The sequence below is a fragment of the Zootoca vivipara genome, chromosome 5 (genome assembly GCF_965207765.1).
Source record: "Zootoca vivipara chromosome 5, rZooViv2.hap1.1, whole genome shotgun sequence".
NCBI classification, from domain to species: domain Eukaryota; kingdom Metazoa; phylum Chordata; class Lepidosauria; order Squamata; family Lacertidae; genus Zootoca; species Zootoca vivipara.
The window spans coordinates 20,534,936-20,551,632 of NC_142588.1; the positions used below are offsets into that span (position 1 = coordinate 20,534,936).

A 16,697-nucleotide genomic window follows, 5' to 3' on the forward strand; every position below is an offset into this window, starting at 1 on the left:
CTTGAAACATTTGGGGGCCTGCCCCCAAAAATATATATATATTGGGGGGCAACATAGCCCCTGGTGTGGCATATATGACCTGCTGCCATTAGGAAAGCACAGCTGGGTCAAACCAAAGGCCCATCTAGTCCAGTACCCTGTTCTAACAAGAAGGCTGCAGACAGGACTTAAGTGCAACAGGCCTCTCTCTCCAATTTCAGTTCCCAGGAACTGGCATTCAAAGGCACACTGCCTTCAACGGTGGAGGTAGAAGATAGCCGCTATGGTGCAGTGGAAGATGCTGTCCTGTCATCAGCAGATGCGATTGGCTTTTGCATGTAGAAGGTGGTGGAGTCAGATCAGAAGGTCAGCGGTTTGAATCCCCGCAACGGGGTGAGCTCCCATTCCTCTGTCCCAGCTCCTGCCAACCTAGCAGTTCAAAAGCACACCAAAAAGTCCAAGTAGATAAATAGGAACTGCTGCAGTGGGAAGGTAAACCATGTTTCCGTGCGCTCTGGTTTCCATCATGGTGTTCTGTTGTGCCAGAAGCGGTTTAGTCATGCTGGCCACATGACCTGGAAAGCTGTCTGTGGACAAACGCCAGCTCCCTCGGCCTGAAAGCGAGATGAGCACCGCAACCCCATAGTCGTCTTTGACTGGATTTAACCGTCCAGGGGTCCTTTACTATGGAGAAAAGGCATGGGAGGAAATCCTGCTTCCGTTCCACTTAGCCTTTAATTGGATCACGGTTACGTCAAACCATCAAATAAATCTCATATTTTTCCACTTGCTTGAGAAAAACCAAACAGCATATCCCAAAAAGGCCTCGGACGCTTTGTTTTTAAATACAAGGCAAGGCAAGTTACGCTTCTGGCAGTTGGCCCCTCCGTGCCAATGTTTTTTGTCAGGATGCTTTGAGGACGCCAACCCTGCGCTTTCCAGGAAGGAAGAGGTGGCTGCTGGCAGGGCCCACTTACATTGTCCCTCTCTTAGATTCCTTAGACTTGCCAGGTCTCAGCAGCCTTTGAAATCTCAAGGAGCTCCTTGGTGACCAGGAGGAGGAGCTGTTTATTTATTCAACATCCACGGGGAGACTAGGAGGAGAGGTAAGGAGCTGTGCAGCCCAGCCAGTCCTCGCTGCCTCCCTCCCTCTAATCTCAGGTGGGATCCAGATCCATGTGGGAAAAAGTTATCAGCTGGCACCTGAGGTTGTTAGGGAGGGAGAGAGACGTTGGGGGTTTGCTTGGGCTTTTATTTATTTACTTTTATTTGCTGCTACTGCCAGCCCCAGCCCAGATGCAACTGCCCCAGAGAAGAGGGAGAAAAGAACAGCTGCTAGGAAGAAAGGAGACCGAGAGTTGAAACCTCCGTTGGGTAGATGGGAATGATGAAGCTCTGGGCTGCACAGGTGGAACATCAGTGAGAGAGAGAGAGAGAGAGAGAGAGAGAGAGAGAGAGAGAGAGAGAGAGAGAGAGAGAGAGAGAGAGAGCGCACCGCTTCTGTATTCCTAGGACCCATGTCTGGTAAGTAGCAGCACGTGGAGCTGCAGTGCACAACTGGGGCAACTTCGCGATTGGAGAAGGGGGTGAAGGAAGAGGAGAGTTAAGTGCAACTTTCATAGAATTGTGGAGGTTCCTTCATTTGGAGTCAGGAAGCTGCTGTCTTTGAAAGTGTCACCGGCTTGGGCAATGCTGCTGAAAGAGGTGTTGCAGGGGGAGTAGGGGAGATCTGTATTTGCCTGTGCTTAGGAAACACCTGGAATTTCAGCCAAGACAACCTCTTTAGAGGTGCTGGTGTCTCCCTGGTGGAATGCCAGCAGCCAGGTTTAATCTCCCCGTGCAATGATTAAGCTGCCGATCAGCATCAATGTGGCATGATATTGTTTCGTTAAAGTAGGCACTTCTTGGTTGTCACATGCTTTGAGAGCTGTTTGGCAGAAAACCGTCGCAATAACGAATACTAAAAGTTGCACGCCATGCACTTTTCGTCTCGGTGGCCAGGCGCAACTTGCAAGGGAGGTGAGGGCTCCTGTATCACGGAGAAATATGCAGAAGCAGGAAACTGATCAGAAGCAGCTCTCCCCCCCCCCCAAAAAAAAACCATGACAAGCTGCACCTGCTGAAATTCCTGCTTCTCTACACCTACTGGAGATAGAGACAATGGACCACTGGGCTTTGTGTTTTGGAATTTTGTAACCCAGCTGTTACAGCCACAGTATTTCTGAGCAGCCTCGACAGATACATTCTGAAACCACCTACTTCACCTGCCTAGGGTCTGGAGCATCCTATTTCAAGAAACCTTAGATTAGAACAGGGTTAGCCCTGTAGATTTTTGTTGGACTCCAGTCCCCATTGTGGCCAATGGGCAGGGATGATAGGAACTGTGGTGTAATGCCTCCTGGAGAGCCACAGGTCACCTACTCTTGGGTTAGAAGGAGAGAATCCCAGAACCTCTGCTGTCATTTTAGTCTATCAGGATGTTGCATCTGTATTTGAATTCTTGCATTGCTTTTACGTACGCTGTCCTGGGAACATGCCTGAAGGGTGGACTAAAACACCCCTATGATAATGTAGAACAAATAAAGCCTGTGCAGCTGTTGTAGTTTTCAATGCTACCTGTCCTTCTCCCTTGCATCATGTGCTGCCAGTGCTTTTTTCGCATAGAAGAAAAAGTGCCAGAACTCACCTCAAATAGACCTTTGAACTACTAGTATAGGTGACTCCCCATTTACGTGGGGGTTCCGTTCTGGGCCCCTGGGTGCATACACAAAATCACTTACAATGGGCAGCACCCTGGAGAGTCCTAGTGGCTCACAAGGAGACCCCCCCCCTCCCCTGAGCCCAAAGAGGAGGAGAGGAGGGTCTTCTTGCCAGCCAGAGGCTTGTTGAGGCTGGAGATGCTTTTCTTGGGGGTAAGTGGGAAGAAAATGGTTTTTGGGTGGGGGAACTCTGCAGGAGCCCACCCTTCATTCTGTATAGGGAACCCATGTTTCACTAATTTCAATGCTAAGATAATGATTTGTTTGTTAAGTTAAAGATATGCTTGAAAATGTCCTTGTCTTCTAACCTGTTAGCAATGGATTCAAAGCAGAGCCGGCCGTACCGTTAGGCAGAGTGAGATGGTTGCTCAGGCAGCTGATTTCAGATGTCATGACAGGGCAGCAAATTGCCAGTGAACTTGAGAATATGCAAACTTCAACTTACAGGAGTCTGGGATGAGAGGCCAAAGCAGATAAATGAATATACAGTAGATATAAAATTGTGGTGTGGATTATCCCAAAGTCCATGGAAGGGGTATTGCCACAGGGCACAAAACTGTGTGGACAAAATGGACCCTTTTAAAATTAAAACAACAACACCACATATTACCTAACAATTGCCTGGAACGGAGCAGAAAACAGAAATATAGTATGTGTGCAGATTCAACCATAAAACTGCTAGCAGCTTTGCAAAGCTAAGCAGGGTCTGGTATGGCTGCAGATTGGATGGGAGACCATGTGTTGAAATTCCTGCATTGCAGGGGGTTGGACAAGATGACCTTTGGGGTCCCTTCCAACTCTACAATTCTATGAAGTAACACACTAACAGTACAACCCTATATATGTCAACACAGACGTAACCAACATCATGTTCAAGGGGATTGATTACCAGGTAAGTGGGTTACAAGGGACGCGGGTGGCGTTGTGGGTTAAACCACAGAGCCTAGGGCTTGCCGATCAGAAGATCAGCGGTTCGAATCCCTGCGACGGGGTGAGCTCCCGTTGCTTGGTCCCAGCTCCTGCCAACCTAGCAGTTCGAAAGCACGGCAAAGTGCAAGTAGAGAAATAGGTACCGCTTCAGCGGGAAGGTAAACGGCGTTTCCGTGCGCTGCTCTGGTTCGCCAGAAGCGGCTTAGTCATGCTGGCGACATGACCCGGAAGCTGTACGCCGGCTCCCTCGGCCAGTAAAGCGAGATGAGCACCGCAACCCTAGAGTTGCCGGCAACTGGACCTAATGGTCAGGGGTCCCTTTACCTTTACCTTTAAGCGGGTATAGGGTTTCAGCCTAAATCAAGTGTGAAGGACCACAGGGACCACCCCACTACACCTTACGTTTCCTACTACTCGGATTCAAAATCAGCGCTGGATTCCACCGGATTGCTGGCAGAGACTCTAGTAGAGTAAGATGCAGCTGCATAAATTGGCATTAAAATGTCCTGCATCCTTGGATAAAACGATTCCTTGATGAAGGGAAAAGAGATGGCACCAGAGGGGCAGGTTGGAGCTCCTGTGAAGCCAGAGATGGATGGAGAGGACTCCTGGAGGAGGAACCTCAGTGCCTAGTGACCTCTCTAGCCTTTGTGTGATGGAAAGAGGTGCCCTGAGTCCACAAAGGGGGTAAGGGCAAACAGAGAAGCAGATCTCATCTAGTCAACCCCTTTACCTACATGTTTGCTTACCTGCAAGCATGGGACGGTCCAGAAAGGGAACATCAACAGGCTTTCCACCTTCTTCATGCCTCCCTGAGAAAACGGCTGAGTCAGGGCTGCTAGGAAAGGGGTGGCCGTGCCTGAACAAGTGAAGAAAGGACTGCACTTACTGTTTGCAGGAGATCTTTTGAGTGGGTTCCCTGTCATGGACTGGGGTATTTAAAATGTGCTTTAACACCTAATGCCCGGTAAAAGCTGTTGAGTTGAGCATTCCCCATTATTGTGTCCCTGCCGCTGGGTGCCCAACATTAACCATTAAGACTTTTCGAACAGCTAGCATCCTGGATCATGAAGTGAGATGTTACGAACAGCTATTAAGTGATCATATTTTATTTAAGCGAATTGCTTGCTGGTGCTTAATGATGTTTTCTCAATGTCTGGAAAACAGCCCATTGTTCTTAATAGCTCATTAAGGTTGAAAACTGCTATCTGTCAGGAAACATCTCCTAGGCATGGTGGCAATGAAGCTAGAATTCAGCATGATGTGAACATTGCTTGATGTGTGAGTCTTGGTCAGGGATTGAGCCTTCCTCTGAGATTTAGGAGGAACCCATTCTTCCCATGGACAGTATAAGACAGTTGTATACAGATTCGCCTATGCTCCCTCATCTATGAAGACTTCTGACTGGTTGCTTGCCTTCTGACAGGTACAAAGTTACTTCCTCTCCCTTGGCTGGAACAATGCTGGAGGAGAAATTGGCACCAAATAAAGGACATTTTTTAAAAATCCAAACATTTAAACAGGACATGCCAGGGGCCTGAAAACCCAGATATGATTTGAAACCAGATATGAGGGTTATTGCAAGAGTGGAAGCACTGGCTTTGGTTGTTCGGTCAATCCGTATGCACACTTCTGACTTTTGTAGTTGGTTTGGGAGGATTTGTGATCAGTGGTTTAGTGGAGCAGGAAGGGCAGGTGCAGAATTATTATTATTTTCGCAGATGATACCATTGCAAGACTGGTAATTGCTAGTGCTGTGACCTTGGGGCAGGGGGAAATAATGGAAAGGCAGGCCTGGCCTGGCTTGGCACACGGTCCCTTTGTTAGGCAGGCTTAGACCAGTGGTTCTCAAAAGGTGTAGCAGGAGAGAATGGCAAATGTGGCAGGAAGATTCAAGGACAATCAATATTATATTTTAGGAAAGAGTCCTGTTCTTATGTTGCTGCATTGTTTCATACTTTCCGAATGTCCCGTGATCATATTATAAAGCAGTTGTGTTCTATGTTACAAATCAAGCACTGCTAGGAGTTGTTTCTTTTCGTTTTGCAATGCATTTCTATTCAATAAAAAGTTTGGTGTGGCGCGAGCAAATCTTTATTCTGAAAACGTGGCCCAGAGAAAAACGATTGGCTTAGACAGTGAGCGGGCCATTAATTTCACCAGTGAAATTAATGGTTGATTTGAGTGTGATCCCCACCAAAGTCCAACATCCTAAGCACTATATACCAGCTTGTGCATATTTTAACTCTCCTTGGGGGTATAGCAATGGACTCTCACAGGAACATGAGAAGCTATACCAAGTTAGTCCATTGGTTCATTGAGCTCAGAACTGTCCATACTGCCTGGCAGAGGCTCTCCAAAGTTTTAGACAGAGCATGTTTCCAGCCCCCTTGAATATGCCAGGGATTGAACCTAGGACCTTCTCCATGCAAAGCAGATGAGCTATGATGCCCACCAGATGTTGTTGGACTATAACTCCCATCATCCCTAACCACTGGTCTTGCTTGCTAGGGCAGATGGGAAATGTAGTCCCATGACATCCGGAAACTGATGTTCTGCTGAAAGCTGCTGCTGCCTGTCTGCTCCTCCATGTCCAGTATGCATCTTTGCAAATGAACGGATGTTGCCAAATACAGCAGAATTCCCATTCAGAAGGAAAACGCAGCAATGCTCTAGGAACGTCGCTTTGCTTGGGGAAACACACAGTGAATAACAAAACAATGCACTGTTTCTCAGCAACATGCGGGTTTTAAAAAGAAGTCATGCCCAGGTTCCCCTCTGCACAGAAGTTCCCACATCATGTTTTGGTGCTAGCTGCCTTCCTGATTTATTTCCTGATTTGTATCACCTCATTCTTGGATCAGATAGGGCAAACCTGCTCTTAAAAACCAGTGAGCCAAACGCTGCTCCCATTGCCAGTGGCGTAAATCCTAAGCACTTCTGCTTGGACTCCGCAAATTTACTCTGGAATTGCACCACCGTGAATGAAAGTGCAGCTTGGCCTTGAGCCACATGGGTGGGTCAAATATGTTTAAGGATATGATTAAGCTGTGGGCAAAGAATCGGTCACGTCACACTTGCGTAAATGTCAAGTTTTGAACCTCTTTGGGTGTGATCAAGCGCACACAGTGCAGGCTGCACACAGAGGCCCCTGTACTGTCACAGATATCGTAGCTAATGGTACAGGCAGAGGAATTATTCCACTGCTCATTCTGTCTGCCAGACACCTTATTACTGGTGTGTGGACTCTGATTTATGTTTGGGCCCTCCCCTGCACCTGGGAAAGAAGACAGACTACACGTTTGCACGTGGCACAAAGTGTATGCAAATCTTACGTGAATTTGTGTCTTCTTTTGCAAGTGGCGTGGAAGGCCTAATCCACATGTACCAGACTGTGCACAGAAAATGCTGTTGGCATGAAGAGGCCCCATAGCATTTTTTTAAAGTATGTTATTTGAACAAGGAAAAACATTGGAAATAATAAACTAATCTAACAAATTGCAATCTAACAATCTAGCTAAAAAAATATTATGCAAAACTTGAAATTTAGCCATTGAGAGGCCTAAACAGTATCTTATTATTGTACATTAATCCACACTCCCTTTTGGCATCTCTGGGTGGAAGTATACATTACAAAGTTCTCTTATACTCCTTGATCACCAAGATCTTCAGATGGGGCACTTCTGGTGGCTCCCCATGGCCCTGAGGTTCAGCTGGCTTTCACGATGGACTGAGCCTTTAGTGTGGCAGGCTGTGCCTTATGGGAACTCCCTGAAAGTAGATGTCCATCATTAAACCACCTAGACACCTGTACTATGTGTGGAAGGTGAACTGATTCTGCTACTGCACTGTTGTAGCTGGGGTTGGGGGCTTGCATACAAGAGAACGATCCAATTCCTGTGACTCTACAGCCAGCTGCTCATTCACATAAAACCATAATTTGGTACTCTCACTGCACAAGAAACGTTAATCAACTTTAATTAAGCAGCCTGAATCTCCTGGCTTGTGAACAAATCCCACCTGAAAATAGTGGCAGTCTGGAAGTTCCATGTTCTAAATGTAAGCTTTCATTGTAAAATGAACATCTTAAATCTTTTGCTCAGTGAAGTGTTGGGCTGTGTGTGTTTTCTGCTCAATCAGAACAAGTAGCTGCTGTTGCTGGAGGTGTGGTCGGAGGCATCCTTCTATTGCTCCTTCTTGGGATAGCAGTATACCTCTTTTGGAAGAATGTGTATTTCAAGGCTTCTTATGAAGAACTTACTAATCCCGCTTCCCCAGTCCAAGCACCAGTTCGTCTGCAGGAGCCAAATGTTGCAAGGTAAATAGTGTATTTTATTTTACAGTGGTACCTCTGGTTGCGAACTTAATTCATTCTGGAGGTCCATTCTTAAGCTGAAACTGTTCTTATCCTAAGGCACACTTTTGCTAATGGGGTCTCCTGCTGCACGCACGTCTCTGGCGCATGATTTCCGTTCACATCCTGGGGCAAAGTTCGCAACCAGGAGCAGCTACTTCTGGGTTAGCAGAGCTCGTAACCTGAAGCGTTCGTAACCAGAGGTAGCACTGCACTTTATTTTTACATCTGCTGTCAGTTATCAGATTCTAAACCATGGGGCAGAACATGCAACAAGAGACCCAGATTGTCAGTGGCTAACCCATTCCAGTGACCCACAGTTTATAGATCTTTGCCACTGGTTGTGTAGAACCAAATGGTGAAAATGTGTACCTTTTGATGTGCTATGTTTATTGTTTATGACTTTTGTTAAGTTGGTAGTTATGTAAATCTTGCCATGCTGTAAGCCACCTTGAACATTGTTTTCACTATGGAAAGGCGGCATACAAATAAAATGATGATGATGATGATAAAAATGTTCTGGAAGGCCTGCAAATGCCATCTTGACTGTCAAGATAACCCCGAAACTACCATAATTGATGGTTGCTGAAAGAATGAGCTTACATATGTTTATTCACTTTCTTTGATATGTGCTTTGGCTTGCTTTGATGCTCTGCTTATCTGTGGATTTGGGAAGCTCTGTGATTGGCCTGGGGATGGGAGCTAGTCGTGAGATTTGGATACCTGCCCTCATCGGCAGCTGAACTGATGGGAGGTTCTGGCCAAATTGACATAGGCTGTTTTTGTGCAAGGTAATGATGCATAGATGCTTTCTTGGGCAAGTCATTACAATCTCTTGCTGCTTTTGTCTCTATCCGGAGTCTGTGCTGTAACTCCACTCCTTCTTCTAATAACGCACTGGAATTGAACACTCTGATGTTTTATTTTATTTTATTTTATTTATTCTATCTACCACCCTATACCCACAGGTCTCAGGGCAGTTCACAGGATAAAATCAAAATGTAAAACCACAAAATACATAATCAAAATAAAAGTAACAACACCACAATAACACACACACACCCATTATTCCACTGCTCTTGGCATGACAATCCTACTTTGAATAAAACAGCAACATACACTTTTTAATGTGCTAAGTTGCATCTCAGTGTTTCACATTTGCCCATATAAGATGACAGAGAGTAATTTATTAAATGTTAGTTCCTCTGCTTGGGGCATAGCTGCCAAGTTATCCCCTTTTTTAAGGGATTTTCCCTTATGCTGAATAGACTTCCTCGCGAGAAAAGGGAAAACTTGGCAGCTATGGCTTGGGGTGGGGGGTGGGGAAATACTACACTGACAGAAAACATGGATGTGTTTTCTGCTATTGCTAATAGAAAAACAAACTAATACAAGAAACATCTTTTTTAAAAATATGAACACAAAATTAGCAGGAAACTAACCAAAATATGTTTTATATAGAATTAAGACTAGAAGAGAGAAATAGGGATATATAAAGACATATTTTGTCTGAAACTAAACTGGCATGAGAGTTTATGAGGCATCTCAAATGTAAGTAAATGCTGTTATGAGTTGCTCATAAAGGCTGCTATAAGTTGACATCCTTTATGTCTATGACATCCTTCTTTGGTATCCCTGCACCTCACTCACACAGGACCTCCTTTGGGCCTGTGGATCAGGACATTGGTCCCACCCTGACTCCAGCATTGCTCGGGTAACAATAAGTGGATTGTTGCAGTGTGGCATGCCTCCATTCCATTCCCCCCTCCCCTCAGTTTTCCATTCTTCCTTCCAACAGTCAGCTAGCATCCTGTCCTGAGCATGCTCAGTCTTCATCAGGCTCTTCTTGGGGTGGGGTGGGGTCTTTTACCCCTCCTTACCGGTAGGTTCCCCCCCCCCAAAAAAACACTTTTGATACTTCTGCACACATCAGACTTTCTCCAAGTATTCTCTTTTTTATGTGGGTGCTGTTTTCGCTGCACGAGAGCTAACACTTGAAGATCTAAGATGATAGATCGATAGATTAGATAGGTAGGTAGATAGGTAGGTAGATGAGTTCAAATTCTAAAGGAAAGGTATTGTTTACGTGGGGAAACACCTGATCGTCTCCCACTCCCTTTAAAAATTATTCTGATTTAGGGTAGAAGGGTTGCACTACTTATTGTCTTAACTGTTTTTCTTTTAATAAAAAAAATAGTTCCTTAAAACCAAGGAACTATTTTTGTATTTTTAAAAAAAACATTTAATTTGCTTACCATATTCTTTGCATTTCCACTAGATATGTGTATGTGTATAAATGATAATGCAGCCGTAGAAAATGTCTAGAAAACAGTGGTCACGTTCCATCTGAAACCAAGATCATCTACCCATTTCAGCGGAGGAATTTAAGCACACGTTTAAATCGAACAATGGGTTTATTTTACACCTTTTTTGCTAGCTTGATGTGACTGACTCTGGTAAGTTGTCTTTTCCGCAGGACAAAAAGCGTCCCCTTCATCGTCCCACCAAAATTTCACAGGCAAGCTTGGATTGATATGATAAATGGAGAACAAATTCAGGAGGATAGTGACCTGTATGTCACTCCTGACTCTGGGCCTCGATCTTCTTTCCATTCCTTAGGTAGGTTGATACTATTTGAATGAGTAAACCGGAATACAGAGTGTTAGAAATCTGGAAGCATGATTGGAATTTGTCTGAACTATAGATGGGGTCTGTTGTGGGACCAGTGCAGGTTGTGGAGGCTGTATACTGTGGGTGGAAGGAACCATGCATAAAAGGCATCAAGTCCCGTCCCCCCTGATGAACCTAATGTTGTTACAGTCTGAATCTAAACCGTTGTCTTACTCATGTAATAACAATAATAATCTAAAAATACATTCGCTGTAGTTTCACAGTTTGCAGGGGTGTGCAGGTTCATACAGGAACATTCCATTTTGTAGATCTGATATTCTTAACTCAAAGGATCTGGGTGGTTTCTTCCTCTCTGTGAAGCTGGCGCATACCTTGTCGGATCCATCAACCCAGAGCTGTACAGATTTCCCGAAGACAAGAGCGAAACAGACTTCCCAGAGGGTAACATTGGTCGGCTTTGGTTCTCAGTGGAATACGAGCAAGAATCGGAAAGGCTCCTCGTCTCCTTGATCAAAGCCCGGAAGTTGCAGTCTCCTTCCAGCTCCTGCAACCCCTTGGTGAAAATCTACCTGCTGCCCGACGAGAGGCGCTATCTGCAGTCTAAGACCAAGCGGAAAAATCTCAACCCCCAGTTTGAGGAGAATTTTGTTTTCCAAGTAAGCTTTCATGTCAGTGGAATATTACATTGATGCCGGCCCGGCCCTCCCGTGAGGCAACTGCCTCAGGTGACAAATTCTGAGGGGCAGAGCATGGCTAGAACTGTGTGTCATGTGGTCTGTCCTACAACCCCCAAGTTAGCTTTCTGCCCTACAGTGGGGGACTCTGTTCCTTCAACCAGTGCTGAAGTAAAATGCAGCTACCAGTCTTGTCAGATTTTGTGCACAGAATAGGGAATGCACCATCTTGTCCTTTGCCTCAGGCAGCAAAACAGCTGCCCTGCTCCTGTTTTGATGTGATGTTGTAGATTCTTGCCTCCCATACTCCTGATAACTGAGATCCAAACTACAATTACACACACACTTCTCTTGCAGTGGTCAACTGGGAGATTATTTACTGGGGGAAATGAGACTGTTTAACCTCATTTGCAATGTTCTGTTTGCTACTATCCAGATTTCCAGTAGCGCCTTATACCAAAGGACACTGAAGTTTTGTGTCTATCATGTCGACAAACAGAAGAAACACATTCTCTTAGGCCAAGTAATATTCCCTTTGAAAAATGAATCCTTTACCGGTGATGGCAAAGTCATTGTCTGGAGAGATCTGGAAGCCGATACCCTTGAGGTAGGTGATTCATTAAAGCTTAAATCATTATCCTACCTTGAGTGTAGAGAGGGGTGTTCTAGAAAACTCAGCACACACTAAACTGTCAGATGGGATGAGCTAAGAAAATGTAAAAACACAGGGCAATCCTACACATATGTACTTCCCATTGAGTTCAGTGGTACTTTCTCCCATGTAAGGAAGATTGCCGCCTTGTGATTCTTGTATGGCCCGATTTGTATATCTTTAGGGTACAGTTCAAAATGCAGATATTGCAATTGTCATTTGGCATCATCTGGCTAAGAAATGATAAGCATTTTCTGGTCCCACCCAAGGTTCAGTTCCATAGAAGTCAACAGGATGGAACTGTTTCCTGGCTCACCCCTAGATAACCAGCCCTCACATGAATTCACATGGTAACTAAGTCATTTCTGTGCTTCAAATTTAATCAGTCAGAAGACTTGAGTGGAGAGATTGTTCCTTAATAAATTTGAAGTGGCAGTAGAGAGTGGGAGAAAAGGCTAGAGTGAATGCACATTGTACAGTTTTGGAGCAGAGGGAAATAAAAACACACCCTCTAAGGGAATGAGATCTGAACACAGATTCCTTTCCTGTGTGCACAGTCAGTTTTCTGGAGCAATATTCAGATGCCCATACAAAGCTGATACAGATCTGGTGGGCTTCCATTTGCACCACCTGATGTTACGAGTCCTTGGTGTTGAGTCCTCAGGGGTGTCATTATGAAGGGGCTATGGGGGCTAGAACCCCAGACTTTTCTTTCAAAGCTCCAGATCAGGTGTGGGCAACTTTTGGCTCTCCAGATGTTGCTCAGCTCCAATTCCCATTAGTCTTAGTAAGCATGGCCCGTGACTAGGGGTGGTTGAAATAGTTCAGCAACATCTGGAAAGCCAAAGCTCCCCCCCCACACCTGTTCCAGATCAACTAGCATCCTTAATGCCCTTTCATCCTAGGAGCCCATCAGACTTTTCCTTTCCACAAGTGCTCAGTCTGTGCATGAACCTGCCCCTTAACAGGGAAAGCAAGGTGAGGAAGGGAACCAAACTCTTGGTACATATTCCTTCCACATTTGTAAATGAGTAGGCATGGATGGCAAACCTCTTCGCCTTTTCCTAAGGTATCTCTAATATCTATTGGGCACTGTTTCACATCACTGCTCACATCCACAACATACATTTAAAGTGCATGGCTTCCCCCAAAGAATCCTGGAACTGTAGTGTGTTAAGGGTTCTGGGAATTGAATCCTGTGACCAGTAAGCTACAGTTCACAAAGACGATATATGGTGTCAATATCTATGGTGTGGGAGAATAACTCTGCTCTTAAACTTAGTGAAGTAAGGAAAAGATTTGCTTCTTAATACTAAATTCTTGATAAAGTGCAATTTTTACAATGCAGCTGACCAATGTTCTTCTCCACCCCAAAGCTGCCTTCTGAACATGGTGACCTCCAGTTTTCTCTCAGCTACAATGACTATCTGGGCCGTCTCACGGTGGTAGTCCTGAGAGCTAAGGGCTTGAAGCTCCAGAATGAAAGACATGCTCTCGGTAAGAAACACAAGGCTTATTTGTTTTTGAGAAATTAACCCTATTTACAGCACATTACTTGGGTCTCCAGCTGCTTTTGGACTACAATTCCCATCATCCCTGACCACTGGCCCTGCTGGCTAGAGGTGATGGGAATTGTAGTCCAAAAACAGCTAGAGACCCAAGTTTTGGAAACACAAGACTTAATATTTGTGATATCACTGTCAGGGACTGGGCAGAGGAGGAATGGTAGAGCCTGACCCTTCCAGAGAAGAAGACAGTTCAGAATTACAACAGGGGTTTGAGGGAGGTCACAGCTCAGAGGCAGATGAGGGGAAATGCTGCGAAATAATGGGAGAGGGGGAACAAGAAGCACGAGCTGACACAGTGTCTTTAGAAAGCATTCCAGACCTGCCCCCTCTCCCAGAACCCAGCAAGCACTGAAAGCAGGAGAGCAAAGAGCTCAAAGGCAGAGGGCACTTTTCAGCACCCATTGTGATGGCGCATGGAGAGAGGCAAGGGGTGGAGACTCACTCGGGGCAATGCAGTTATTCCACGAGGCTGCATTTCCAAGCTTCTCTCTGTGAATATTAAATAAAAAGCAGTTGGTAAGAACTTTTCCTTGTCTTATCTGCTCCTGGCAACCTGCCGTGGGGGTTGACTCCTCTGCCGCCTGACATCCACTGAGATAATGGAGGTTGCATTCCAAACTGTTCCTTAAGGTGCAAAACTTGGAGAAGGGGTTGCGGATTTGTGTTCCTCTGAATGCTTCCAACCTATATTGAGTGGTTTACAGCCTCATCCCCTCATTCCAGGTGTATTTGTCAAAGTGTCACTAGTGAATCATAATCAATTCATCAAAAGCAAAAGGACCACGGTTGTTCCTGCATGCTCGGATCCATTGTACAATGAGACTTTCAGCTTCAAGGTGGACCAGCAGGAGCTGGATACAGCAAGCCTGAGCCTGTCTGTGCTCCAGGATTCAGAGGGAGAAGGTAAGGAGCTGTTTTCCACTACTGCCATCTGGTTACCTGCATACTTTTTTTGCATAGCAATGAATCTGATGACTTTTCTGTTTTCTCCTTCCTGTTTTAGAAACTTCACTGGGCCGTGTGGTTGTTGGACCTTTCATGTACACCAGGGGCAAGGAACTGGAGCACTGGAATGAAATGATCAGTAAGCCCAAGGAGTTGGTGAAGAGGTGGCATGCTCTGTCTCTTAGCACCTGAAAGGTGGTGAGCACTCTTGCAAGGGACACCTGTAGCAAAGAGCTTTCTGCTGTGCTGTCTCCAGAACATTCTTCAGATGTATTCTCAGCGTATGCCCATCACAGGTGTTGGGTGACTTAGTGATCAAGAGTGTTGACAACGTTGTTTAAAGCGCCGGATTTCAAGGCAGCGTGGCACCTCAGATCTGCTCGGTTGCAAAGTGGAATTTGATCCTTAAAATTAGGAGAGCTCCCAAATCAGTGTGAGAGTGTTGGCCACATATACCATAGTAGACCACTGAAATTTCACAGAATTGCAGAGTTGGAAGCAACCCCGAGGGTCATCTAGTCCAACCCCCTGCACTGCAGGAATCTCAACTAGATTCTACATGACAAATGGCTATCCAACCTCTGCTTCAAAACCTCCAAGGAAGGAGACTCCACAATCTCTTGTGGAAGTCTGTGCCACTGTTGAACAGTTGTTACTGTACGAAAGCTCTTCCTGATGCTTAGTCAGAATCTCCTTCCTTGTAAATTGAATCCATTGGTTCAGATCCTAGCCTCTGGAGCAGGAGAAAAGCTGCATCCTATGTGACAGCCCTTTAAATCTTTGAAGCTGGCTATCCTATCTCCTCTCAGTCTCCTCTTTACCTTGCTAAACATACCCAATTCCCTCATCCATTCCTCATAAGGCTTGATTTCCAGACCCTTTATCATCTTGGTCCCCCTCCTCTGTACACATCCCAGCTTGTCAATATCCTTCTTAAATTGTGGTGTCCAGAAATGGACACAGTACTCCGGATCTGACCAAGGCAGAATAGGGCAGGAACATAAGATTCTACTGGCTTGATCCCTGTATTTTAAACCCTTGGATAGGAAGCACTGGTCACCGTGCCATTAAGAGTTTCCTTAGCAACATCAATTAATCAAATGTATTAGGAGGTAAGTGCATTAAGGATATAACTGAGCACAGAAGACATGTTATGAAAGCTAGTTGGAGGCACCACATCTGCAGCATTCTGGCTTTGGAATCTCTGTCCTCATTTATTGGAGCCATTTCCATTATCTCACTGGTCTGAGGCAGGTGGACAAAACTTCTGTGCTGTTCCATCTCTCTGACAATATGGATTCTGCTTCAGGTTGGCTAAAGGATTGTTTCATCAGTCACAGGCAGAATGATCATGGATTATACTAGTGCAGGCTTGCTAGATCACCAGGCTGTGTGCATGTGTTGTGCTAATGCAAAATGGTGAACAGCGGGGGGGGGGGGGGAGGATGGAAGCATTATCCAAAGTTCCTGTGTGAGTCTAGTCTTTCTGTTTAGGTCAGGAAAAAAACCTCAGGCTGTGACCATTTGTTATGTTCTCCTAAAGTCGTGCGCAAGCCACTTTTTAAAAAATCATAAAAGCTAATTTAATTTCAGTAACTCACTTGAGAGTTCAGCTCGTGATATTTTCTAATCATTAAATTATTCTTCAGTGAAGGAAAAAAAGAAAATGAGGAAATTGTTTTAGCTGAAATGAAACAGGCTTCCCTTTGAAGCAGGATGCAGTGTTAATTAATGCAAAGCATGAAAGCGCCAGACTTTAATCTTGGTTTCCATTGTAATTCTGAGTTGTATCTGCCAAAGTCATACTTTGGATGTGTGCACATTGCACCAGACCACACACACACACACACAGTGTGTGTGTGTGTGTGTGTGTGTGTACGGTAATATTGTTGATTAAAACAGTGAACAAAAACAATTAAAGAGGAGAGAAAGTGAACAATAAAACTCCATATGGGAATGTGACCTCTACTGTTGGCAGCAAAATGCCTCTGAATACCAGTTCCTGGGAATCACAGGTGCAAAGTGGGGAGTTGTGCTCAGGTCCTACTTTTTGGCATCTGGGTTGGCCATTGTGAGAACAGAATGCTGGACTAGATGGATCATTCGCCTGATACAACAGAGCTCTTACATTCTTACAAAGGGAGTGAAAATCAAGTTTATTTGTGTGCTGTTCTTACCGACAGAGCAAGTTGAGAGCAGTTACTT

General features: G+C 45.1%; 1 protein-coding gene across 2 annotated transcripts; it reads left to right on the forward strand.

Moving 5' to 3' along the window:
- The first annotated feature begins 1,306 nt into the window (after positions 1-1,306).
- On the forward strand, positions 1,307-16,573 carry SYT15 (synaptotagmin 15). 2 transcript variants are annotated; one of them, XM_088670166.1, is made up of 10 exons: positions 1,307-1,400; positions 1,457-1,503; positions 7,809-7,986; positions 10,499-10,641; positions 11,014-11,309; positions 11,764-11,934; positions 13,356-13,476; positions 14,271-14,450; positions 14,551-14,687; positions 16,436-16,573. In XM_088670166.1, exons 2-9 carry the CDS (start codon positions 1,497-1,499, stop codon positions 14,682-14,684), a joined length of 1,230 nt encoding a protein of 409 aa, XP_088526292.1. In that variant the 5' UTR covers positions 1,307-1,400; positions 1,457-1,496; the 3' UTR covers positions 14,685-14,687; positions 16,436-16,573. The 2 variants fall into 2 exon arrangements, with proteins under 2 accessions (XP_088526292.1, XP_060130968.1); XM_060274985.2 differs by lacking the exon at positions 16,436-16,573 and having other exon boundaries at positions 14,551-15,388.
- Positions 16,574-16,697: the final 124 nt, after the last annotated feature.

What these genes read in the sequence shown, in the direction of transcription:
- SYT15 (XM_088670166.1), top strand. An exon ending in CAGGAGCCAAATGTTGCAAG is followed by an intron (nt 7,987 to 10,498) that starts GTAAATAGTGTA and finishes TCTTTTCCGCAG; the next exon opens with GACAAAAAGCGTCCCCTTCA. An exon ending in TGGAAGCCGATACCCTTGAG is followed by an intron (nt 11,935 to 13,355) that starts GTAGGTGATTCA and finishes TCCACCCCAAAG; the next exon opens with CTGCCTTCTGAACATGGTGA.